General features: G+C 37.0%; 1 protein-coding gene across 5 annotated transcripts in view; it reads left to right on the top strand.

Moving 5' to 3' along the window:
* The window catches only part of CDC42BPA (CDC42 binding protein kinase alpha), a 185,282-nt gene that overhangs the window by 41,945 nt on the left and 115,384 nt on the right, over positions 1–27,953 (top strand). For all 5 annotated transcript variants that reach the window (XM_059840713.1, XM_059840712.1, XM_059840711.1 and 2 more), the window contains exons 3-5: positions 16,359–16,450; positions 22,563–22,646; positions 26,964–27,059. In XM_059840713.1, the coding sequence (XP_059696696.1) occupies positions 16,359–16,450; positions 22,563–22,646; positions 26,964–27,059 (272 nt within the window). The remainder of the gene's footprint in view (positions 1–16,358; positions 16,451–22,562; positions 22,647–26,963; positions 27,060–27,953) is intronic.

Here is a 27,953-nt window from a genome sequence, read left to right as displayed (position 1 = left end):
CTTGGTTGTTAGATGTAATCCTGCTGTCTTTGTTACCTTCTGCTTATGTTTCCAAATTCCAGCTAAACCTATAGCTAAAGAAACCCTGCCAAATCCTAAAATCTGATATATTTTTTTCACTTAATCTCTGCTGTAGCTCTGCAGCAGGTGAGGCAAATTTCCCTCCTGCTGTGGAAACACAGGGATGGAGTCTGCTGAAGAGAACAAGCAGTTGGAACACTGGGCACAGAAGAATTTGTTCTTGTTTTGTCAGCACATCAGGGCTGCGGCTGTCTGCTGGGTTTGGGGCCAGGTGTTGAAATACATTGGTTGGGTGTTGGTTTTCTTTGATTTCTTCTGATAGTGCTCTCATATCTGCAGAGGCTGGGCCACAGGAATTTCGATGTGTCTGGGATGAACTTACACTTCCTTCACCCCTCAGATCACAGCACCGGCTGAGGGGGTGAAGTCAATTCAGAGTGCTTCAAAATTGCCCTCACTATGCTTGACTTCAGCTGGGGTGTTAAAAAGCAGAGGACTTCCTTGGCTGCTGCCCTCATCCTTAGGTCTGCTGAGACATCTATTGTTTTGTTATGATTTTTTAAAATTTCCTTATTACTTTTCTAGCAGAGGATTCTGTAACATGTATAAATATCTTCATCTGGCCATGTAATTGTATAGCTTCATAGGAATTTAGGTGCTTCTATGAGAGAAAGGAACTTTGGAAGAAAGCTTTAGAGTTTTTTCTTATTAAAAAAATATCTGTGTGCTGTTGAAAGGGTCTCAAGTGCCACATTTTGTTGTCCCTGCAGCCAAGGGTGCCCTTGAATTTCACGTTCTCCACCAGCCCCTCCATCTTGGTGAGAAAAAGGTCTTGGTTGCTGGCTGGGGTTGAGCCACAACACCATTAATAGCACTTCTTGGCTCCTCTGCCACTTGGAGAAGAAAGTTATTATCAGCTCATTCCAGCATCCTCCTGGGTTGCTTATGCTCTGCTGTGTTGTCCCTCCAACAGATATCAGGGTGCTTTCAAGCTATTCCTATAATCTCCCATAGGAAACAGATGGTGCCACTTAAGAAAGCATCTAAATTACAATACTTTTTTACTCTCTTTGTGAACCTTTTTGTTGAGATTTGTTTGGAGGTAAGGAATTGCTCTAAGGGACTTGGTGTTACCTACATGCATGCCCATCCTGTGGAAATTTCCATTTAGTGGAATATACATATTTGTGTGAAATGTATTATTATTTATATATGGATGTGTGGGCACACACTCTTGTATATATATTATTTTATATATCTATTTTTATATGTCTATTTCATATTATATTTTATCCATATATATATAGATATATATGTATAAAAATAAGTTTTTTGATAGCTCAGTTAACACAGACTGTTCCCTATTATCTGTGAACAGTCATGGAAAGGGCATGGAGGAGCAGGCTTGGTTGTAACTCCTTCACTTACCTGTATCATCATTTCCTTGTCACCGTTCCTTCCTTTTGAGTGCAGGAGCCTGTTTGCTTACTAGGATTCAGCTCACTGTCAGTGAATTTCAGCCTACCCACTATTCTTCACTGTACATGGTTTGAAGTTTGTAAGTTTACTTTCAGCTGGAGAGTGAACAATTTTAGTCCCCTGGTGATTGGACTGCTGATTTCAGTAACTTGTTGACATCCTGCATTGGCAATCATCTGTCAGGCTTGAATTTTGCTGCTTTCAGGCAGCAGGACAGATATATTGAGGAGGAGGGTTTGGGTGTGGAATTTAGATTTTGCAAAAATGAAAAGTCCCTTTTTTTGGTTCATTTTAGATCTTCTGGAGCTGTGTTCATTCTCTGTGTGTTCCTGACTAAAATTTCTTATGAGTCAGAAATTACTTTCCTTACTTCCTCAAGCCCTTGACAGTAAATTTCAGTATGCCTTGCTGACTGAAGTATATCTAATGCATTTTCTTGTTTATTTAATATTTTTCTTAGCATCAGCAGAGGTGTGGGTGATTTGGTTGAGCCCAAAAACCTGAAATGCCTTTGTCTGCAGGAATGTCACTCAGATCAGACACATTGGTTAGTGCATTGTGTTCCCACCTGCTCTGCCCTCATTTCAGACAGCAAGTACTTGTCAGTCCAGTAACTTTGTCAAATATTGAATTCACATTTGTTCTAAAATGTTTTTAAATAATTGTAACTGGGGAAAACACTGCTGCAGGAGTAGATCTTAACAGATGGAGCCTGGGTAAGTTGTACTGCCAGCTGGAAGAATGAGGAGAAGCTCAAGCAAGTGTTGTCTGTTTCAATGACTAGCAGCCCGAGTTACTGACAGTCACAGTTTCTCCATCTCAAGCTGGATTCTTCTTGAGATCCAGAAGAATTTTAAGGAAGAGGTATCCATTTATCCTGAGGTTTGTAAAGAACTACTTGAACACAGTGTAGATGAAAAGTTAATCTCTGCTGGTTTTATACTTGCTGATTATATTGGTGCTGCCATCTTTGAGTATGAATTAAATCACGTATTGGATTAAAAAAAATGCATTTTCTTACACAGAAGTAGTTGATTTAAATTAGCTGTTGTGTTGAGCCAGAGATCGTGTTGACATTTGAAATAGTACTGAGAGGTTCATTATTTGAAATTTATTAGAGAGCAAGCAGTAAGATTTATTTCTGCAGTGAGTATTGATCCTTTGTGGATTAACACATTGAAGGGAAGCACTGTACCATGGCTGATGCAGAAAGCACAGGGAGGGGACAAAAATCCCAGCTGGGGAAAACTCATAATGACTAGAACATGCAGTACATGACTCCAGTAGAAGGAACTTTTGCAAGGCTTTTAGAAGTCATCTGAGAAAGCTTGATTTTGGATGAGTTTTGATATTGAAGATTCCAACAACTTCATTTTAAGTTAGGTGGGTAAGTTGATGTTTGATGAAAAGGTATGAGAGATGTACTTGGAAATACTCAAACTATAGGAAAGTAATTTCATTTTAAATTTAGCTCCAGGTAACTTAACAGAAACAAGACATGAAGTAGTAATTGTTAACATACACAACTAAATTCACTGTAATATGTGATCTTTTTATATATTAAGTTCAAATTGGTTATCATTGGAAGGTGAGACCTTTGTAGTTAAATGTATATAAACACTTGTTTTATTAAATCAGAAAACAATCACAATTGAAAGCAAGAAAATTATGGTATTGAACATTTCTTATGATATATCATGTTAAGATGCTCCCTGGTATTTTAGTTTTGTCTGTCCCTCTGTGTAAATTAAGTAAAAATTGAAATGAAGTACTAACAAAAAGAGAAGTGAGGTGGTTGAGGGTGTTGTGTATTCATCACTCCCTTTTTATGGACTTGGACATGTTTCTAGTATACAAGGGAGTAGTTGATTGTCATTCTCTGAAGTGTCTTCTCTTTTCCTTTCTTTTGTAATGAGCCCTTGTGTACACAAGTAAATTTCACAACTCTGTAATTCTCTCGTGTCTGAAGTTGGCAGTTTGCATGGGAGTTCACAGTTATGCAGTCACAGGTGTCTGGTTGATTTCAAAAGAAGTTAAATGTTTGCATTCTTCTGAGGATTTGGGCCCAAGACATGTTGAAAACTCACTGCAGTAATTTCTAAAAGTAATGTGTATTAAATAATTTTCCTATTTCCAGAAATACTCTGTGGATGTCAAGTTTCTAGAAAAAGATTTCTCAGCTTTATAGAGTGATATCTCACTTTCCTGTGAATCATCTTTTCTACATATGTATGTCAGAGGAAAGAGTAAATCAGAAAAGTTGTGACCCTCGGAGTTGCCCAAACTTTATGCAAAGTATCTGTGTATTTATCTGTTTGCTAAAAGATGTGGAGGGAATACTCTGTATGCATGCAGTTTTATCTGCTGGTTCCACTCAGAGTCTGGGCACACAGACTCTTGATTTAAAAAAACCCAGAAAACAGGAAAAGAACAAACCCTCAGAAGTAATTCTATGAGCAGAAGTGAGTGATAAAACTTGATTTTTTTGTTAATGGTGCCTTGTGCTTGACTGGAGTCCCTGAGTTAAAAGTTTTGTCACAATTACAGCCCCGCTGTGGGCAGATATCTGCTTCCACCCCTACGGCTGTTCCAGGGTGTTCCCTTGGGATTGGGGAGTAAGGGGGGGTGCTATTGTAGGCTGTGTGTGTTCAGGAGTCTCTCCTGCCACCCAACTACCTTTGCAGAATGTGCAAAAAAGTGAATTGTCTTTGAAACATCTCGCAGTGAATCACATCTGATTCAAGTCAGGTGAAGGGTAGAAGGTATGAGGACACCTGGATGCAGACACACGTGCTGTGAATGAAGGAGTATGCTTCTTTTGCTTCTTTTGCTTCTTTCCAATCTGTGTCACCTTCCTGACAGCAAGTCATGTATATTTATGTGTAACAGATTTCGTTGGTGGTGATGATGCTTAGGCAGAATTATTAATTTAATTATAAACCCACATCTCTCTGAGGGTAGTTGTAAATCTAGAGGATGAAACCCAAATGTTTCTGAATACCACCTCCATTACAGGTCTTAGTAAGGACTGCATTCTGCCCTTTTGGTCTGTTTGCTTTTTATAGACTGTGTGCACAATGGCTATTGTAAACACCAGCCTTCCATTTGCTGCTGGATATAAAAATTATTAATTTATATCCCATCATTATTTGAAAAATACCAAGAAAATAATCCCAAAATACCTTATTGTATGAAAGAGTCCTTTCCATTTCAGCAGCTAGATAAGCAGCCCATTTCCTCTGAATGAATGTTGCTAAAGTAGCTTACAGTAGTTACCATATCCGGACTGAATTCAGGTTTTCCAGGTGTGTGTTTTTTACTCTACAGATGGTTTTTGAATGCACTTTGAGATAAACTGAGAATATTCAAACAATCAGTTGCATATTACATTTTTATGATAAATAGAGAAAGATTTGGGTGGAAAGAAATATTAGTATAGAGTAGAAAGTTAGCAATGTATAGATAGGAATGAAAAGGCATCAGTTGTGGGTAAGTTCAGTCAGAGTTGTTGGGGGCAAATGCATTTGGAATTCTTGCATATATTGTATTTGAATGATTATTTTCCACTTATGTTTGACATTAGTTTCAGAAATCAGTTTTATTTACACAGATATAACTAGAGAATTTCAAAAAGAGCAACTTAACTTCAACTTAACTTTTTTTTTTTTTTTGGGATAAGCAATGATATAAAATCAAGCTAAAACTAATAGGAATGTTTTGTAGTAAGTTCTGAGTAAATACAGACTAACAATCTAAAAATAGGTGTTAATGAGGGCAGGAGTTGGCACACTTTACTAAGGATTTGAGATCAAAAAAAACCCCCAGTGTTTAGACTGTTGGAAGGGAAATGTTGTACTTCTCGTGTTCTTTGTAATAGGTAGGGAGTTCACTGGGTTATAATGCAAATAATCTAGTTTTGACCTGAGACTAGACCCAATTCCCAAAAAGGGTTTAAAAGTACTGTTTTCATATGTAAAAGTATTAAAAATTCACAGAATTTGGAGAAAGTTTTGACCTTCTTTCACATTGTTGTTAAGCTTTCACTACTTCAATATGTTGCTCAAGTCTAGAGATAGAAGAGGTGTCATGAGCAGGTGTTTGTACTGAGGACTCTTGCTGAAAAGGGAAAGATGATGAAATAATTAGTGAAATGGGTTTTGTCATATCATGTGGAGCATAAATTATCCATACCAGAAAGAAGCATTTGTTTGCTTACATTTTACTGTGAACTACTTCTTAACTTGCTCCTTTGTGGTCTGTGGAACAAGACATTTGTAAAAATGTGAGCTATGAATTCACATCCCTGCAAGCACTTTTTTCATAGATCAAATCTTTTATAAACTAATTTCAGAGTGAAGAGTAATGAATTTCTAGCATTCATTTTGCTTATGACTTAATTATGATTAATATTTGCAACATGTCTTACTCTCAGGAATCTATTTTTATTAGAGTGCAGTTTCCATTTGAGTATTTTTATAAAGTAGATTACTAATTTTTAAAAATTATAAACGCTAACTAAAATTTTTGAATGCTGCCTTCTTCTGAGGTGGGGTTGATTTATTGAGATAACTAAGTGACTCTCTCCTTAAAACTGCTGCTGTTTTTAGAAATTAAAAATCTATGTTCTGCACTTAATCTGAAAATGTATCCAACTTCCGTATTATCCCATTACTTATCTAAAACTTGTTTGTGTGTGCTATGTCTTGCCATGATTTTTCCTTTTAAGTTTCTAATAAACAAGACTTTTGAGATAAAACTTGGGTAAAAGCATTCAAAGAATTTTCAGAAATGAGTGGGTATTTTATGTGTTTAGGATCACAACTTGCAAAACATTTCTTCTCCAGTAAATCAGATTCATATAAGAGCATCTTTCCTGTCTGTATTTAGGGGAAATAAGCTTACAAAATTTTGAAACTATGTCTAGAATTTGAAGATGAAGAATAGTTTGTCTTGAGCTTAATTGTTCTTTTTGGTTAGTTTATAGTTTGAAATGGAAGCGATGGGTCATTTACAGAAAGATTGTTGATTTCACTTGTGGCCTCCTCTTTTGTTCTTAAATTGATAAATAAAACCAAATAATTGTATCTTCTTACAAAATTACTCAAAGATGACTCTTCATTCAGGCTCAGCCTTACACATATATGCATGTAGGAGTTCATGGATTTAAGGTCTCTCTTATTGGTGACGTGTCATTGACAGGGATATTGAAATAAGTGATGTGCTCAGTAGCACAAAAGTCAGTTCAGGTGCACCATTAGTGAATCTCTTCACTTGATTCATTAGGAATTCTAAAGGGACAGTTTGAAACCATATGCCCTGAAAGGCTGGTTTGAAAACATTTTATGTGTAGGTAATATAAACATTAAGGGTGCCTAAAACCAGAACCAAGATACTTATTTCAAAAGAGGCACAGGTTTCTCTGTGGTTTCATAAATAATTAAATCCATCCCCTGCGTTCCAGAATTATTCTTTCCTGGTTACAAAGAAGGTGTGGATCCAAGCAATCTCTTGACACCTGCATGTATGTCCACAGACAAATGTGGTTTATGTAGGAACTTCCTGCTTACAGAAAATATTTATTATAGGTTGGTTACAGGTGTTGGGAAATGTATTTGTCTTCTTCAATGAAGATTCTCTTGAAAGTTTGATTTATGTTAATGGGGATGGTTTGCAGTAGCAACAGGTTTTAGTGATTCAGCAGCACTGAGGATAAAATTATTAAAATTGCCATGAGGTGAAGTGCGGTTGAAATAAAAATATCTTAATCAGCATTATTTTCCAGTGATCACTTAATCAGGAAGAAAGTGAAGATGATTGTAGTTGGGAAATAGAGTGCCGGATCTGGTGCACAGTTAGGTACTTCAGCTTTATGATATGGTTTTTATTCTCAAGTGGGCCAAATCAAGTTTATTACAGGCAATTTACATCCTAATGGTACCAAACTTTCAAATGATTAATTATTTTTTTATTTTATTTGCATTAGTTTTAAGGTAACTCTGGAAGAGTGCTGAAGTTCTAGGATCTTTGGAGACTTTTAAAGAGTGTGGTTTCTTTTAATAAAGGGCTGCTTGTTGACATCATAACTCCCTGAAATGTCACAAAACTAAGAACAGTTCTTGAAACATGACTTAATTTTGAATTACAGTTGTTTTATTCTTGTGTCAATGCAAAAGAACAGATAATAATGTACCTATTCAATTGGATTACCCAGCTTGAAGTACAAGGAGCAAGCAAATGAATAAGTTTGCAGTCCTTACAGTACATATACTACAGGGTGATGGCATTTAAAATGGTATGAGGTATGGGTGGGAGAGGAGCTTAAGCTGTCCAGGTGGAACAGTTTCTGTGGACATAGGGAAAGTGTTTCTTCTTCTTTTTTTGTGACTGGGAACTCGAAATTTCAATAAAAAGCAGTTGTGGAGATGAATCTTACTTCCGTCTAGGCAAAATTCCTTCTCACAACATCAGGTTCCTACTTAGTAGAGTCTTTGGTATTTCCATTTGACACACATTATATTGCAGGTGGTTTTGTTTTTCTGAATTTAATATTTGAAGTTCAGTTTAGTGTCATGAATGCGGGGCTTCATATGACATTTTCATTTCAAATATTGTCTATAAGGGCCAAAATAGGAGTGTAATTGTGTGCATTTGTGCAAGTTCTCCAGCTCTGCTTGGGGCATTAAAGCTGTGTTGCAATGCAAATACAAAGAAGTGTCAGTGAAACCTGCAGTAAATGAAGTGCTTTATGGGCAGGTTTGTGCCATGCTTTTAAGGAGGAAACAAGGTATCTTGGTACGTTCATGTTCATCCTGTGGGCACCTGCCAGAGGTGTCCTGAAGAGGAATTTGCCTGCTATTTAGGGTTTGGCTACAGTACTGTCCTTCTTCTGAGGCCCTTTCAGCTTGGTGGGAAGTGTCTGCAGGGATGTGCAGAGAATTTTGAGGGGAAAGTACCGTAGTGGAGGAGTGAGAGACAGGACTCAAATAATTTATATGCTGTGTGAGACTTGACAGGTGTGCATTTTGACAAGTTTTAAGTGTAAGTGTTGGCTAAGAATATATGGCTACACAAATGAGTCATTTTAGAGAAGGAAAGTTTGTGGAGAGTCTGCTCATTCCCCTTCTCACAAGGATTAGAGCATATCATTTAACTAATTAAAAAATATTAAAAGTGCTTTAAGTTTTACAGAGCTTTTGCAGCTTTTTTTTTTCTCCTCAAAAGGAAAAATTTGGTTGCTCATGTAAGATGTAATGAGACGCTCAGTATTTGCAAAAGAGTATTAAATGCCTGACCTCAGTATATTTGCTTTATAAAGATATTTTCTTTTAATTAAAATTCTGAGGTGAAAGGGAGGCAAGAGAAGGGAGTGTAAGGCAGTATCCTTTAAAATCCTTCTTTCTGTAGCTTCAGAAATGGAGACTTCTGCAGTGCTGTGAAATACCTGGGAAGCTGAGCGGGGGACTCAGTGGACTAAAGTTGCTGGCTTTCTTCTAGAAATAAAACATTTCTGTGTTAGTACAGCATGCACCAGAATTTCTAGAGAGGGCTCGTTTCTATATTTTAATTGAGAGGGTTATTTGAATTATGAATCTAATACGTATTGAACAATTCTTTATTGAGGGGTGCAAAAACATAAATGCAGAACAAAGGAAACAATGAAATTATTGATACCTTCACAACTGCTTTGAGTACATATTTCAGGCCTTAGTTGTGGTTATAACAGTAGCTGGTCTTCAGAACAGAGTGCTGTTACTTCACACATTCTTCCTCCCCTTTTCTTTTCTTTTTTCCCCCCCTCCCTCACTGAAGAGTGGTTGCATGCTCTGTTTATTGTGCAATGTTTGATTTTTTTTTTTCTCTGATATTCATCAAGACACCGTGTTCCACAAACAGCTCTTTTTCCAGAGTCTAGTCAGACTAGAAGGTGTTATATCTGCTTTACATAAGAAAAAGTTATGCTTTGAAGAACTAAGAATTCTCCTTAAAGTATTCATTTTTGATGCCTGATTTATTTGATTTTTCAGATCATTTAGTAATTCTAAACACAGGTCTGATTGATTGTACTTACAGCATTTTTGGCAGTCAAATACCAGCATATGAGTTATTTTTCAGACATTGGGGAATGTGAAGTTTAAGCTTGACTGTTGAAAGTGTGATTTTAATTGACTTGTTTCCAGCTCTGGGACAGCATGAGGGATGGAGTTGAAGCAGCGTTCTGCTTTATTAAGTGTAAGGCCACCTTCTTCCTTCTCCTTTTGTTTTAGCCTTTCAGGGTTTTTAAATGTCACAAAATTTCTTCCTGTCTGCTCTTGATTTGCTCTCAGAGCATTTCCACCCTCTTTTAATAGGTGGAACAGGAATCTTGTAGCACAACCAGTTAAATCTTGCTCTAGAATTCCAGTCCGCAGCAGGATGAATTGCAGTTCAATATTTCACTTTGCTGCTAGTGTAATAATATTTAAACATAGGGTGGTTTACTGAAATTCCTGGGATGAGAAAGAATGGTAATATAAAAAAAATAATGGCTATATCTTGATGTGGTATGCAAGTGTTGTCCAGATCTGCAGTGGGTGTTTTGTGAACAGAGGGATTATTTTTCGTTTGAGTCTGGGGAAGGAAAAACCAGAACTACTCCAGTATGTTTGGGAAAGGTATTTTATTTTTCTCCCTGATTTTAAAGATCCCATTGAAGAATATTTTGTGGTAGCTGTAGCCAAAGTTGGCTGGATGGTCTCTACTTGACCTTGATGCAAACACAGTAGGATCCAGAATATTGTGTCTGTCTATACCATAGTACAGGAATTTGTGGACATGCTTCTCATTCCTGGAAAATGCCAGATTCTTAACTTGTACTTAGAGATGCTGGCGCTTAACTGTTCATCAGGGAAAACATGTCAAAAATGTTCTGAGGGAGTGAAAACTGAATCTTAACTGTTAAAACTGAGAAGAGTATTTATGGCTTTTATTTTTTACATTGTCTTGACCAATGTTCTGTGGTTCAGCTGCTATCGCTGTTGACTGCATTGTTTCACCCCGATTTCCTCCAGAGAGTTGGCAGAAACTGCAGCAAAGCCTTCCTGGCTATTCTGCCAGCCTTAGGTGGGTGGAGAGGAAAGATTTCTTTTCCATCTCCTCTCAAATTATGCTTTAAGCAGCTCTGCCTTGCTGATTGTCAGTTACTTCCCCTTTGTTTGGAGAAAGACTGTTTTTTTGGGGGGAGTGGTTTTCTCTCACACCTCCTTTCTGGAGTTTTTTGAAAGCTCTGGCTATGGTCTGTCTTAACTCAAAAATGCTATTTACACATTTCATAATCTCAGCTGATAGAAGCCAGTGGAAAATAAATATTTTAGGTTTGGATCAAGCTTGTAAAGTAGAAATACTTGTGAAGTTCCTTTCAGGAACTTAGCCAAAATTTCAAAACTCTAGAACACTTTTCAAAAACAGAGCTGTCAATATATTATTCTGCTTTGGGTTTGTGGTGGGGATTTTTGTTGGGGTGGTTGAGTTTAGGTTTGTTATTTTTTTTTCCCCAAAGACAGCTCTAAGAAGAATTAGAGAGCCTTCTGGTATTGAGTTAAATGACAATCTCTTAGATTATGTGTTTTCTCTCATTTGCATGGGGAAGCTCTGTATGTATTTTAATAAATACTTTTAGCTAGTGAGGCAAAGGGGTTTCTGTCTTGAAATGGCAAATGACTAGTTTCCCGTGGTGGTTGTTTTCTTTCCCAATCTATTTCCTTCAGAATGAACTTTCACCATTGTTGTTGACAATTCTGGTGGATACAGTTGTTAATTTCTGTATCTGTGGCTTGACATGGCATTTTACATTGCACAGTGCAGTGGGCAGAAGGCTGGGTTTGCTGTGGGGTGCCTGATCACTAAGGAAGTGTTTTGTAACTTGGGAAGTAAGATATGGGTATCTTACTGCAACCTGTCACTCAAGGGTACAGTCTTCAGTCCTAGCAGAGTTATCCAGTTTGTTTATCCAAAATTAAGTGCAGCATCAGTGAGACACCAAGAGGAATTCCTGAGCACTGTCTTGTTATGTTTTCTATTTAAATGGGTTGTGGAGACACATTCCCAATTGCTGCTCCAAGTCTGCTGCACTTTCTTTAACAGTCAACACGATCTTCATCTCACTGGGGTTCATTTTCAACCCATGCCTACAGCACCCCTCGTTCCCTTCAGTGATCTGCTGGGGAGGGGAAGGAGCACTGGCAGGTGAGGGAGAAGCAGGAACCCCCAGCAGGTTAGTCTGGGAAAATCAGAATTCCAGGGCTAGCCCTGCCCAAGCTCTGCAGACAGAAACTTGGAGCTGGAGGGAGAGTCAGCAAGGCAGGAGGATGAGACTAACTTTGCTAGTAAAGCATCCAAACCAGCTGTTTTACTGTTTTGATGTCATTTGGTATAATCCTAATACTAAACTGCATTGGGCTATCAACCGTGTCACTGCCATCCCCGTGTCAGCTCTTTGGAAGGTGTGGACTTTTATCCCCAAGAGTTTAAAACATAACCCCCTTATTATTAAATAGACTGTAAGTAATGCTAATAACTGCTTCCCCACTGTAAATATGATAAACAGACTGTTGAAGCTCAGTGTCATTACTGCAGAGCTCATTGTTTTGCCTCTCTTCTGCTGGATGGTTGCTGTAATTATAATAAAATCCTGCCTTTCCAGGGCCAGGGGGTAGAACATATGTTCCTCTGCATGCCTGGCTTGGCAGCTAGACTCCTCCTGAGTGTTTTTCTATGTGTTTAACATGTTACTTCTGATGGAGTTCTGGTTAAATTTCAATCAGAAAAAAAATCTAAATTTCTAATACTTGTATTCTCCTTTTAATGAATTTATTATTTGTATGCATTGTAGGCATAAATGGAATGAATAGCTAGAGCATGAAATGTGGGGAAAGACCCAAAGAAACATAAAGAAATCAAAAGAATAGTCATGGCAGGTTCACCTTGTTTGAAAATGCAGCTTAGCTTCCTGCATCAGTACATTGGTTGCCCTGAGGGTGAATTGGGAGATTGTTTTTCCTTGCCATGTGTAATTGATGGAATAAGTGCAAGGAATCTTGCCAAGAGGGTGGTGGCACAGTTTTCCCAGGCAGGGTGAGATGGGAAGTACTGGCCAGGTGGAGTGGCCAAGTGTTTTCACAGAACAGATTTTATAGGTCAAGTCTTATCTCTCCATCTCCTCCACAGAGATTGATAACATAGAGTATTTTTCACAGCAGCCTCCTCCATGAACATTGTGTATGACTTGTCAATGTGTGGCCATAGAGAACATGCTGATAAGGTTTATATAATGAACTTGCAGCTCTTGTGAGTGGAAAACCAGCAGGAGGAGGCAGTGGCCAGACTGCCCACACTTACCCCTCGTTTGGAGGAGAAAGAGTTCTCTTTGGCGCAGAAACTGCTGCTCCCTAATCTGTATCACACATGGCTTGCAACTTTGAAAAGGGATGTGTGTGTGGAAAAAATCATCTATGCCCCTGTGTATTTCTGTAGGCTGAATGAAGCACCAAAGGAAATGCCCATACTGCCTCTCAAAAATCTGCAGAGAAAGTGTGTCACTCTCATATCAACCATGAAAGAAACCACAGCTCCTGTGGAAAAAGAGGGTGTTGTTTTGTGTTAACTTTGTGCTGATTCTGTTTAGGGAGACGGGGGTGTAAGTGAGGGCTGTGTTCCTGCTGATCTGCTTTTCAGGGACCCTTGGAGCACACTGTTTGGAAAAGCATTCCCTGGCCTGACTGTTTGCTCTCTCTATAAGGCTTGTAGGACACTGCAAACTGCTTGCCAAAGGTCTGCCTGTTAACCTCCTAGTCTGGAAAGCTGCGTGGATGAAACGCTGTCTGAAGAGAGCCTTCCAAGACCCTAGGCCAGGCCAAGTTTTCTATACTTAACATTGCTGTTGCCACAAGAGCAGCAGATGTTTGCACAGTAGACAAACAACGTTGATGATAAAGCAAATTGACCTTTTTTGGAACAAGCTATTTGGAGCACATTCCTAGGGCAATTCTTTTTTTTTTTTTTCCCCTTTTTTTTTTCTTTTTTTTTTTTTTTTTCCTGGGGCTCTAACTTTCTTCCAAGTGCTGCTTGGCTCTACATTGACATCTCTGCTAGAGGTGATAAAAAAGTTACAGAGGAGGGAGGTTTTACAAACTTTTCCACTAATGCTGATACTACAAATCATTTAACCTACTCCAAACCTATTTTTGTCGTCTTTATTTGACTGAAGTAGTTATAGTGATGTTTATTTTTCCAGAATCCCTATGGGAACCCTGGAAGATTTCAGAATGTAATAATTAAAGAATGACAGGCCTTTCCTTGCAGTATAAAGTGAGGAAGAGCTTTGTGGTTTAAACAGCTATGCTGTTGCTTGTTAGCAAGAAATTTTGCCTTGTACTCTGGCCAGGCCTATAATGGTCAAAAAATGTTGGAGTTGAGAACTACATGTTTGTTTTCAATCAGTTGTTTTTCAAGTTAAAAGGCTCTAATGGCTTGTTTTAATTTGTTCAGTAGTATTAGTCAGTAGTCTTAATATTTGTATTCAGTCATTTAGTGTAGCACAGCTCAGGCTGTCCAAGTAAGGCAGTACATTTTCTTATCACTTTTTCTACTGCAAGACCTTTCTTTTAAGGAATAAAAGATTCTTGAAAGTTTGGGGAATCTCTGTGAACTTGAGCGATATACTTGTGTTTAAATTGCATTTTAGCAGTATTTAAAATGTGATATTAAACCTGTATTTTAACTTTGTAATTCAATATTTTGAATAAAGTTATTATAAATGTAAAGCAAAAGTAGCACTGCAGTGAAAATCCCAGTGTTATATGGCTGCATCTTTACTGTTTGGACCTAATGGTGGGGCTTTTTAATCATAAGCTGATGTTCCTCTGATTGGAACAGATGTAATTCCTGGGAGAGAATTGATTCCTGGTATCTGAGAAATTTCAGAAAAAAGAGACCAGGTTTAGAATTTGGAACCACTGAGGTTTTTAAAGGGTTTCATCTATTGTACCACAAAAGTTAGTAGAAGTGTGCTGTAAAGACGTGCTGCGTTTTTGTCATTATTGTGCAGATGTGGTTTAAAAAGCTACTTTGACTAGGATGAAAATATTTTGTGGGGGTTTTAGGTATCAAAACTACAGGCAGCTTGTGTCTTGACTCAGTTTATGAGGTGACTTTGCTGAACAGAAGGTAGTATGGTTCTGGACAAGGATGCTGTAGTGCCTTGAAGGGCTGCATGGTTAATATTAAAGTTCTAAATAGAATTATAGGGTTTTAGCAGGATTATTTCATAACATTAGAAAGAGAAAATTTTGAATTGTAGGAGAACCCAAATTTGGTTTCTTACATGTGTCTAGGTCTATTTGACTTGGTTCTTACTTAGGGTCATTTGCTTTTGGAGCTTTTGAAAACAGTTCCCCACTTCTGTTTAGAAATGTTATTCTGTACAAATTGTCCTGCAATATGATGCCTCTCAAAACTCTTCCCTGCAAGTAAAGCTGCCCTGATTCCATCAGCCTCTGTAGAGAGAGAAATGGACTGAGATGGGCCTCTGTACCCTGAAAGCATAAGCTAATAAGGTTTTTATGGGCCCTGTAAAATGGTGCCTTTACATGGTGCCCTTTTGGGGTTTTGTGATTCAGCAGTGTGATTGTCAGTGCCTTTCTGTTACAAAAATAATATCCCTTTTTCATAGATGTGAAACTGGGTGAAGTATCTCAAGTTGCTTGTTTGGGATTGTTGAGCTAGACTGCCTTTAGCCAGAAATTGAATCTGTGTTTTGGAGACCCATCCCAGTCCTGATTATACAACCTTCTTGTATGAACCATATTTACTGAAGTATCTGGTTTAGTAATTGGATTTAATTTGTGTAAAGTATTGAATGTGCCTTTAGAACAATAATTTATGAACTCCTTTTCTTGCTAAATTACTTCCAGTTTTAATTTTTTTTTTTTTTTTTTACTAAGGGTTGTGCCATGTATGTTTTGATGTAGAGTTATCAGTAACTTGGGTGTTTTGCATGGATGCAGACAGCATGTATTAATGAACCAGGGCTGGTTAATTTTAGTGCTAAATGGGGCAAAAAGAGAGGAATAGTGCTCCTGAGACTGTTTTACTGCAAACAGTGCTGGGGTTTTACCTGTCTGGAATACAATACATTATTTTGCTTCCTGCTTTCAAATATATTTTAAAAGAGGGGGAAAAGAAGAAGGAAATGAAGCTTAACTTGAAAACGCATTCAGTTTTTTCCTTGAATGTGTTAATAATGTCTTCAGTGCAACTGTTCTTCCTTCCAAAACCAAGAATTGACTATTAAGTGTACGCTTGAAGAAGTATTTTTCAAAAAACATTGCATAATACATTGTGTAGGCCAATATTGCTCTTCCACTTAGCACTTACCACCATTTTAATTTCTCATTGAATACAGTATTGTGTGGCTGATTGACAAATAAATTAATATTGTCCAAAGTGAACTCATTATATTAGACTTTGCTTTTGCAACCAGAGTTATATAGCACAGATGCAGTGGATGTCTGTGAATTCAAAAGTCTGTGGAAAAATACAGTCAGCTTGACTCCATTTTTTTTAATTAAAAGAAGGCAAAAGCAAGCTTACTTGGTAAACCTTGTTCTCACAGCAGTTTTGACTTAGTTCTTATTTCGTTATTTCTAGCTTTGAACTTCATTATATTCCTTTAGGATGTACAGGTATATAAGCAAAATGATCCCTTGTTTTTGGGCTTCTGATTGCATCTATTTTGTGTTACTGTTACCTTGTTCTTTGATTTTTGTGTGGGTTGTTTTTTGGGTTTTTTTTAACAATTCTCTTTTTTTTTCCCTTTGTTTCAGCCAAACCTTTTACATCTAAAGTGAAACAGATGCGACTACATAAAGAAGATTTTGAGATTCTGAAGGTGATTGGTCGAGGAGCCTTTGGGGAGGTATGTGTGAGAAGGAGGTGGAAGGGTTTGGATCATTCTCTTGCAAACCTGCAGCATTGAGGAGAAGAGATGGTTCATAACAATACACTGATATTCAGGTTTTTACATTCTTTAGCCATAATGGATATTATAGACCCACCTAATGTTTGATGCAAGTACATTTTGTTTTATACATTCTTTAACAGCTCTGTGAATTTTGAGAGCAGGCAGGCTCATATGGATTGAGAGTCCATGTTTCAACAATCTGAGGATAAATCATTTGCTTGACTAATTCTTTCCAATCAGGAGGTGGAGATCAGTGTGTAACTGATGGTTTAGAAGTCTAACAATTGCTAATTTTCCTGATAACTATATAGTCTGAAAGTAGTTTTCATTAGCTTAAATAGCCAAATATTGATACTGACATTCCAACAATGTAGAGAAATCACTCTTTTCCTGTCATTTAGTTTCCTATTTTAATGAACTTTTGAATATTTTTCCTGTATTTCTTTTAAGGACTTCAGCAGATGTTATTTTCCTTTTCAGTTGTCACCTACTGCTGTCAAACCATACAATTTTTTGCTGCTTCTGATTAAGTTATCTCTTACTTGAAGTTGCCAGACAAGTCTGTTGATCACTAGGTTGAGGAAACTTTAAAATGTTAGCTTTCTGTCCCATTTTTCTTAATTCTTTTGGGTGCATGAGCTTTGTTTTTCATGCAGTACACTGTAGGAAGAATCTAATGTACAGCAGTGCCTTGAGTTTTTCAGTGCCAAATATACTGCAGGTGTGTATAGTATGTAAAGCTTCTTCAGGAGGTTCTCCCATACTGCCTGAAAATACACATGAACTTAAACTCAAAGAATGAGAAAAAGATTTTCTGGTCAAAATGTTGATTGCCTTTGGAAATTGAAGTTCTCTGTGATAGGAGAGGATTACTGGAGACTCTGGCATGTGACAGAGAAGAGTTGATCTCAGGTTCACTTACATGTTTGCATCTTGAGTGAAAATGAGTCTTTGTTAGTCTGTGATTGTGGAAGAGCAGACTCCTCTAGGTAGAATGTTAGGAAGAGGAATTTTTCCTATACTGTGTGCCACTACATACTCTTATCCCTATGTGCAGATATAATCATTGGGGAGCTGTAAAAATAACAAAAAAGGTAGTATTTATTTAGCTGCTTTATCACTCTTGGTTTTGGTCCATCTGGAGTAAAGCTTCTTTATAAAGGAGACTGGTGGCTGAAGTTACTCATGGATAATTTATCTTCAGTCTAAACCTCTGCCACAGAGAATGTTGCAATCTCCATTTTGATGTAAACACTTCTGCTTAAAAGATTAGCCTTGGTCAGTGCTACCATAGGAATTGCAGCTGAGTTACAGATTGTTTTAAATGTAAGAAAAATCGCTGATGTTGGTGCCTTCTTGTCAGAAGGATCACACATGAAACCTGCCTTATATTGTGTTTTTAAGAGAAGTCATTTTTGTCTGCTAAATCAGCATCAAGCTCCACAGCAGCTGAACCACAGAGAAACTGTGGTTCTTTCTCAGGAAGTTCTTTGTGGTGAATCATCCCATGAACAGGGAGAATGTAACTTTCGCTGTTCTCTTCTGGGGACAGCCTGTGTGATTGGTTACTTCTTCTCTTCTAGGAACAGTGTTTCTTTCTCATTCCTTATCTGAGGAAGATAACATGACTCTATTAATTGTAAAAATCTTCAGTAAGGGGAAAAATGAAGTTCTTTCAGTGAAGATGTTTGGGTTTTTATGTTATTAAAGTAGGATTTAATAAATATTTGGAAGAATATGTGTCTTGCTGGCTTAGCAAAGACAAGTTCTACACAGACATTTGTCTAAGAAAAGAAGTTCTGTATGAAATTGCTAATTTTTCTGTAAAATAACCAGTAAATATCTGAGGAAAATTAAAAAAAGGACCACCAAATTTTACTGCTACTTAAACTACAAGAAAACTATATTAATATTAAATTGCACAATACTTGTATTTACTGAGACAGATTAAGAAATCTGAAAGAATGTATTTTCTTTCCAGCAAGCTATAAATGAGACTAAGGTTGCTCTAGGTTACTGGGAGGGGTAATTTTTGTCTCCTGAATCAACATAATTCTGAAATTCTGTAGACTACAAAGTTAGTGCGAGTTTTCTTTGGCACAGTCTCAGACTTGTTCTTATTTTGATTTTACGCTACTCAATTTCTTCAATTTGCATAGTCAAGAAATATTTCCCTTTTTGTTTTTACAAGTTTACTGCAGACAAAAAGTAGTTTAAACTAGTTATTGCTCATAACTGTAAGAGTTCAATGTTCCTAGTTTTTGTTTTTTCCCTTACCCTTTTTTCTGCCTTCTGAAAAGGCTTCATTTTTGTAAAATTATTCACATGCCCCTTCCCTCTGCATGCATGCATTTACTTATTTACAATTATGTGTAAGAGTGCTGTCTTTAGAAAACACAGATGTTTTGCTTGGGGGAGGAGCAGGATTATCATGGTAAAATTAATAATGTGGGCTTCAAGCAATTCATTGTGCTGGCTTTGAGCAGCAGGGTTTGAAAAACCTAATTCAAAACAAAAAGACTCCAAACTTGGGAGCTGAAAAATGCTGCTAGGAAAGGTGAAGCAACTGGGCAACAGCTCTTAGTGGTGTCCCTCAGCAGTATAAAAGTGCAGCTTAGTGAAAGTTCTATCTAATACCAAAATTTTCAGTTGATTGTGTTATAGCTTTGAAAAAAAAAATCAGTGCATGCTTATGCTAGCAAATATTAGGTTGTTATGTTGTTGATATTTTGAAGATGATGAGTTTTGTAGCTTGAGAATGAGCTAGTTACTTCTAATTTTTGTCATACAGTTATGAACAGTAACATTCTTTCTTGTCTGCTTGTTCTTGCTGGACAAGGAAACCAATGCTGAATCTTCTTTTCTACTTTTATTGCTTTTCTTTTTCTTTCAATTTTAATAGCTCCCGTTCTAGTTTTTTTTTCCTGTAAAAGGCTATTGCTTTTTACAGAAAAGGGAAAGTGAAGACAAATATCAGAGACAAATAGCCAAGCTTGGGGCAGAAGGTATCTGACAGCATGCTAGACTAGACTGCTATTTGTGGGAAATATGGAAAATGGTTGGAAGACAAGGAAAAAAACTTCATATCTGGCTAAACCAAAGATGTTTACATCAGCACATACCAATCTTTTTTTTTTTTTTTATGCTGCTCACAGGGAAATAATTTTTTTTTAAAAACCCCAACCTTTAGAAAGTCTAATTTTAAGAAGTTTCCGTAGCAAGACACTTCAGGATCACTAGGAAGGATTACTCTTCCTTCAGTCTTGACAGCTTCACTAGGGAAGGGAAAAGATCAAAACAAAACTCTGTCTGTATTTGTGCCTTTGTGTAGGTAGTGAATATTCTGTGTATATGTAAACACTGCCTAGATTTGTAATCATGATTCAGAATTTTTTTTTACAATTAGAAACTACATCAGTCTGCTCAATGCTGAAGTGTCAGGTTTTACTTTCACAGCCTTGGAATAAGCATTTTAGAATTTACTTTCATAAAGCACTGAGACAGCCCCAAAAACATGCTGTGATTGCAGAAAGATGATGACGATGTCTGTGATCTTTTGTGTGTGGTGGTTATTGATATGGAATAACATGAATGGCTTTCACAGACTAAAAGCTTCAGACTGATTGTAAACACAGCTGGTAAACACGAGTCTATTTCTGTTCTTTAGTCACTCTTCAACACATTTGCAGAAGGTACCAAGCCCTTGTTCATGCCACAGAAAGCCTGTGTTCCAAATCTTCACCAAAGGCAGTGCTGTAGCTGCTGCACTTGTGTCCTATTGCTGAATAGGAGTCTGGAAATTTAGGCAGCTGTGCAGTCTTACTGTGTGTCTTTCAGTAACCAAGTCCTTTGCTGAATAACACAGCCTTGCACTGAGCATGCTACAGGCAAGAAATGAAATCCTGCAATTGGCCTTGAAATACTTGTATTGTTTTATGCCTCTGGCTGCCTCTACTGAGTGGTTAATGGTGAGGAAAAACTTATTTCCCATGCTGGGCAGCAGGAACTACTCAGCTTTAGTAGCAGCAGCCTTTTAATTTTTCTCAGCAAGAGTCCCAAAACACTTAAAGGTCTTTGGGGCACAGCTACATTGTAGCTTCATACCACAGGCTGCATCACCAAGGGTGTCCCTGCCATCCAAGTTCTGTAGGATACTGTTTGAATACTGATAAGGTGCAATTTTGAGGCTTTCTCCTCCTGCCATTTCTCCTTAGAAATTGATACAGATAATGGCTTACCAGAGCTTCTAAGATTTAGATAGTATAGCAAAAGGATAATCAAGATTAAATCCACACTTTGGGCTATGTATCACTGCAAAAGATTTATCTTTCCCTCAAAAAAAGTAGTGATTCTCAGTCTTGGGTTACCATGCACAGCACAGCAAACATTTTTTATGAATTAAAGTTATTATATTATAGGCTAAAGTAATAATCCATTTTTCTTTTTCAAATCTGAAAGTTCCTTGATGGATTCTAAATCTGAACTTGAACCTCATGAGAGATAACCTTTTAAAATTTCAGTCCATAAACTAGTTTAAACAAATAAATGTAATACCTTTCTGTCTTATATCCTCTCTTTATCTCCCTGCCACTGCCTCCCCTGCAACCCCAGAAGGCAGCAGTGTCAAGAGCAGGGCTGATAATGTACATATGGGAGGTGACAGCTGCTTGGTCTGTGAATCTGTAGCTAGGCAAGAGCTACACTGTGAGATACACACTGGTTTAGACATCAGAGTATTGCAGTCCTTCAACCTGTGCTTTTGCCTCGTTTGTGAAGCTGTTGCAGCTGATGACACATTTGAAGATGGTTCAAAGAGGTTTGCATGACACTTCCTTCAAACTGTCTGATCCTGTGTTTTCTTTTCTGTTATCACTGTCTTCACACATTGCTGGTTTGCTGATAATGAAAAGGTGAAGGGAATGTAGGATTCAACCTTGGTATTTTTTTTGTCACTGGCCTGCAGGATGAAGATGATGATAATCTGTGTGACAGCATGTTGGTTTGTAACCAGATGCACACAGAAATAAACTTTTATCTGGTTTTGTTTTAAGATTTCTTCAAGATTCCTTTGAAAGGGAAGAGGCAGAACAGGATAGTTGGAGAATGGTTGTTAAAATGTAAAGTGATTGTTGAACTTTTCTGTAGTTGGGATGATAATGCTGGTCAAGTTCTGATCAGCAGCTCTGAGTTTGTGGCACTTTCATTACTCATTTTGGTTAAGACACTGAGCTCTCCATACCTAGGGAAGCCTGAACTGTGAAAACAAGTTTGTGTAAACTTCTTCCCTCCCTCTTTCCTAAAAATATTCTATGTTAGCTTATATTATAGCTAAACAAAACTCATATTCTCAGAAAGGGATGGTGTCAGTGAACTTCATTAATTTATTATTACAGAGGCCTATGGCATCTAATGTTTCAGAAGCTCTGAGGAGAGGAGAGGCAGCTGGGCTGGCTTGTTTTGTTAAGTTTTACTTCTCTAGAAAATGTGCATTTTACTGTTTCCCTGTTGCTTACAACAGATATATAAAGAGCTCATTGAACTTCAGGTGGAAAAATGTGGAGTTATACTATCTTTGAAGAAAATTTAGTGCATTATTTGAAAGGAGAGTGGAAGTTGCTTTATGGCAAATCTACAGTTTTATTTGTTTTTAAAACCAAAACCACATTGTTTATCTTGATTTAGAAGCTGCTGTGCTGTTACCTTTTCGTTGAGGGCTTTAAAGTTTAAATTAGTGTGTAGGACTGAAGTCCAGGAAAATAAAGCACAGAGCCAGAGAGCTTCATGTCAGTATGATACAGCAAGAAGTGTGATGCTAAGTTTTCATTGACAGTCACCTAGAAAAAAATTGTACCTAGGGAAAGTGTGATACATAACAAATGTTTACAATAAACTTGGAATTTTCCTGTACTATTGAAGTGTTTCTGTCTTGGTGGTGTGGTATTGTGTGCATAGTGAAAATGTATCCAGAACACTTGAAAAAACCTCCAAAACTGCAAGGTTACATAAAAATGAAAACAATATGTATTTTCTTGTTGTAACTTATTTGTCTTTCATTTCTTTTTTCCAGGTTGCAGTAGTAAAACTGAAAAATGCAGATAAAGTTTTTGCCATGAAGATACTTAACAAGTGGGAGATGCTGAAGAGAGCTGAAGTAAGATTGCAGTAATGTTTTCCATCATTGTGTCCCCTCTTACTTTGCTGAATTGTCATTTCTCTGTCCAAAAGTCTCCATGTTTTTTAGAGGGATGGAGGACGCGTTCACTGTTTACTGGCAGTTAAAAAATTATTAAATAAGCTTAAAGCAATTCATCAGAAGGATTTAAATGTCCTGGAATCTTGACTTCTGTGGGGCTGAATGTTTTTGACATTAGGCCTTTTCTGTAATTGTCCAAAAATTACTAACTGCTCAAGTGATCTTTTAATGCATTTGTTCCAGTTGGGAATGTAGTCTTTAGCCAGTATTTTCCATGGTGGAAGTTAGTTACTGAGCTATAAGAAGGTAATTGCTGAGCTATAGCTCACCAAGCCTATTAGTATCTCAGTAGTTAGAACTTAGTTAAGGCCCAATGAGTGGACTGAAAAATCAGAAAGATAAAAGTTTCAAATTAATTAGAGTACATGTTTCCTAAAAATGGTCATCTGCAAAAATATGTGATAAAAAGTTCCTCATTATAGCTGGAGTCCATTTTGTGTCTGAAAAAGGTGGAACAGCTCCTTCACCAGTCTTGCTTTTGCCTTAGCTGTCTACTTTATACAACTCTGCTCTTCACAAAGTCCTTGGCATATTTCCCCTGGATTCCTTTGAAAGAAAGCTTATGAAATGCTTTCTCTGCACCTGAATACTTGTGTATTATTTTTAGATGGAACATGTATCTAACTCTCTAATTTGCTTTGAAATTCTTCATCTGTGCATACTATAAATACACTCATAAATATATAGTTTTTATTTGAGACCTCAACTTTGCTGCTCTCAAGCTGCCTTGCTGTTCATCTGCTTCCAAGTTTATTCTGATTTCCTCATTTATGTTTTAATTACATCTTGGTAGGAAGTGAGATCAATAGGAAACCATCACACTCCTAAAAAAAAATTAAAGCCAATTTCTGATGTGTGCACATCCTGTCTCTTTTAATGAAAATGTTATCACATTAGGAAGTATAAATGCCTTGCAGATTGTGGTTAGATGTGCACAGTGTGTTTCCTTTTTATCCAGAAATTATTCAGATACTGAGCAATCTGGCAGTAGTCTTGATACAGAGAGGTATTTCTCTCCAAGACAAATGTCATTACTGTAAGTTTTATTATTTCACTGAAAAAGAAAAGACCAGGAATAAAGCTCCACTCTATTTTTAAGTGTACCCTTTTAAAGTGAGTTTGAAAACTGTTTCTTGTCATTAGCATACAGTTATAGATAGGTTTCAAAAATTTTTCTCTATGCAAGGTATTAAAAATACTTTTCCCATGGGTCCAGCTGAATTTCTGAAAGTCTGAACCGTTAGCCTAAAAAGAATTACAGCAATGTTTTTCCATGTATTTGTAACCCATGGGTATATAGTGGAAAGAGAACCATCTGGAGTGAAAATGCAGTATAAAGCATGACCTTTAGCAACTGTAACCTGTCATTTTTAAACATTCATGAATGCTCTTCTTACTACTGATGGGGAAAATGACCCATTTTGGCTCTGAATGCAGTGTGCTGCACTAACATGAGATACACAGGCAAATCATGCAGTCCAAAATCAGAAGCATATAGATAGATCTATGTGTTCATATACCTCTGTCTCAACAGTGTGGGAAGTGGGAGTCATTTGTAAAAGCAGAAAGGGAGTTATGTACTCAAAAGAGGCTTGAGAACGCCAGAATTAGGTTGTAATTAGGTTGAGGCCTGCAAGCTCTGAGTGCAAAAACTTTGTTACTGCAGAATTACACGGGTTGCAAAGTCAGTGGTTTTTTTTTGTATAATAACAGAGGATAAATTTTCCAAATACTTGCCACTGTTGAGATGGGATGTAGAACTGGGAATGTTACTGATACAAGGAGTACCTGGAAGTGTGTGACATCTTGCTGTTACATTCCCAGACCCGTTACCCTGAGCGTTGACAGTCACTTAGAGTTACACATGAGCCATGCTGGTGCCAGATGAGGCTCAGGAGAGACCAGGACAAATATCAGGCAGCATGGAAGCAGTCAGCATCCCCAGGAGGTGCTGACTCTGAGCTGTGAGGACATGTGCACCCAACAGCAGAGCAGGTCAAATTCTTTGCTGCTTGAAGGCCACGATAACAGGAGAGATACAACCACGGCACTGAGTTGGCTTTGCTGTGACAGAGTTGGATCAGATGACCTCTGGAGGTCTCTGCCAACAGTTCAAGGAGACTGCCTAGGGAAGATGAAATGTGATGCAGGAATAATGGAAGGCACAAGAAAAAGCTTCATTTTAAAAAAGCCTGATTGAGCCATGTTACAATAATTTAAAAGAACCACTGCTACTGTCTGTCTTTCTTGTTGTTGGATTTTTTTTACCACTTCAACTCTGGCTGTTGCTGTCTCAGCTGTGATCTGCTGTGTTAGTAGCTGTTGCTTCAGCTCTAGGCATGCTGCCCAGAGGTGGGTGTCTGGAGTGCTCAAGGAATGCACAGTCTTTTGTCAAATAATGGAAAAACAAGTGGAATTATATAAACTCTCTAGTAACCAATCCTATTAATTGTGTCATAACAAGTAAAGAAACTACCTGTTATTTATCCCTGTGAGAACAAGAGTTCATAATTACTTCTCTCTGAAATATGTCAAGAGTTTACAAACAAGGAAGGAAAAAAATCAAGCTGAAGCATCAAACACCTTTTCTTCCTTCTGAAGATGATCCATGATCATTCTCCTCTACCCCAAGTCTATTTTTCATTCAATAACCTTTGAAGGTATTTGTTTGAAGTATGTCTTGCTATTTTCTCAGATTTCACTGATTTATCTCTTGCATTATGCAATGATTCAAGTATGTAATCTTAATTTTTCCTGGTCTGCATAGTTCTTACTTACTGTATTCACCAATAAAAAAAGACTTGTGATGGTTTATTTACTTGGAGGAAGGAGCTACTTGCTGCTCTGTTTTTGCTGCATGTATTCTTGTGCATATCTCAATCTCAAATGATACTTCACTTTTCATTCTTCACTTTCCAAATCTCACAGCCAGCAAAAGCCATGCCAGAAGTCTGCTATTTTCCTATTGGATTTGGAAATCAAACTTTAAAAATAAAAAGCAAAGGCTTGAATTTCCTTTAAACTTAGCTGTCTTGGAGATGGAAGAGACAGAGCAGGGTTCAAAATGACGAAACATCTTTGTGAAGAGCAGAGTGTGCTGGAATAAAATATGGTCTGTGTTTTTCTCAAACTCTCCATCTGCCTTCTCAATAGAGCCTGTACAATATTATTCTTTCCTTTGCACTATTGTTTAGATCTCTTTTTTTCTCAACAAAATTGTGTGTTGGCTTTATTATTTGGTACTTCTTGTTTTCTTGTGATATTCACTTCAGAACTCACTCCCTTCAAAATTTTATGGGATTCTTTGCCATAGTTTTTTTTTGGCTTTTCATCTGTTTGGTCATTTTTGTCTTTTATTCTGCAAAGTTGTTTCTGCTGAGGTATTTTTTTCACTACTCAGGGCAAGTTGCAGGACATTCATTGGATTAAATGTCTTGCTGCTTTGCACTTGGTTATTTTCTTCACTTTTTATCTTCTTTTGTTTCGTACAAACTTATGTTCCACAATTAAAACATTTGTTGACAGTTCTTGTTCCTCCTCTGTTCCACTTGATATGAAGGCACCTCTTGCCTCCTGTTTTTCTTTCCAGTGTATTGAGGGGAAAACTCTTGGGATGTCTGATCAACAGCTTATACCTGGCAAGAGCAATATTTGCTTCTCCCTGCTTTTCCTGAGCCAGGGGTATGGAGAAAGTGGTTAATGATTATCAAGTGGTGACTACATGGAGTTATTGGCAGCTACTTTCAAATGAGAAGAACTGTATGTGAGAACTCAAGTGTAAAACTAGGCTAACACCACTATGAGATAAAACAACAACACAAGACTCTAGATTCCAGCTCTCTGACTCCTAGAGCAGTTACAATTAGCTAATGCCATTATTGATTGTTATTCTTAATCATACATGGCTATTCTGTCATTATTGAAACATCAAGATTTTGACATTTTAGATGATGGGAAGTAGCAGCTTATTTATCCCTTTGCCTCACTTAACAGTACAGAGAAATACAACTGCTTAAATTTGAAGAAGGTGGTCTCTTCTCATATCCATTTTTTTTGTATTTTGTCATATTTGGATAGTGTAATAAATAACTTTTTAACTGAGAGGCAGTTTTGATTTTTTTCCTCCCAAATATAATGTCAAAACACAGACAACTTGCTAAATCTTTTTCTTTATATATTTTACCTAAAACTTATAATTATTTTTCTCCCCTTCAGACAGCCTGTTTTCGAGAAGAGAGAGATGTGTTAGTGAATGGAGATAACCAGTGGATCACAACATTACATTATGCATTCCAGGATGAAAACTATTTAGTGAGTGTTGCTTTTATATATACATATATTTATATATATATATATGTATCTGTGTGGAAATGCAGAGTCTTGGTTGTGGTTTGAAACAGAAAAGTAGTTTATTTGTTAATTTTGTGTTCTGGGCTATACAGACCATGTAAGGATCTGTGATTTTTCCATAAAATACTGAAGGGTGGAGATTGGTCAGAAATTTTGAAAGTTTTGCTATAAATACCTCAGGAAGGCAGGTTTGTTTTCTAAAGCACTTTGCATTTGTTGATAAACTTTGATCTGTCTGCATATTCTTTCTTATAATTTGTCATTCCAGTTTAATTGAATTCGTAAAATTAGAAGTGCACTTACTAACATAGATTTTCTATTTTAAATTTTCATTATTAACCATGCTGATTACTGTTTTACAGAGAGAAATTGGGAGTAGACCTGTTTTGAAACAACTTGCTGTTTTGAGGACTTAAATTTAGTAAGCTGTCACAAAACAATAAAGCAGCAAGAATGCTACTAAATGCTCACAAAAGTTTGTAGCTGTAGTTGTAGATTAAAGTGTCTCTTATGTAATTTAATTTTTGAGTATTTTGAAAGACTCAAAAAAAGAAACTAATACGTGGAAAAATGGCCAATTTTCTATAAAATCTTTCCCACTTAAAAATATTGTGATTGTGATACATTTTTGGTAATATTTATACCTGAAAATAATATTTATACCTGAAAAATATTTATTAAATATTGGTAATATTATTACCATCAACTTTGTATTGATGGCTTTTGGTTATTTGGGTTTTATTGCTCTGTGCTTTGGATTCTCTACCATTAGCAATTCTAATAATTTTTTTTAAATCTACTGTACAGCCAGAGTAGTTTTTTCCTTCCAGTCTGTCCTATACAAAAAGTGCTATA

The sequence above is a fragment of the Haemorhous mexicanus genome, chromosome 3 (genome assembly GCF_027477595.1).
Source record: "Haemorhous mexicanus isolate bHaeMex1 chromosome 3, bHaeMex1.pri, whole genome shotgun sequence".
NCBI lineage: Eukaryota > Metazoa > Chordata > Aves > Passeriformes > Fringillidae > Haemorhous > Haemorhous mexicanus.
Note: the sequence above shows the minus strand (reverse complement) of the source record. Positions and strands in the feature narration are given on the sequence as shown.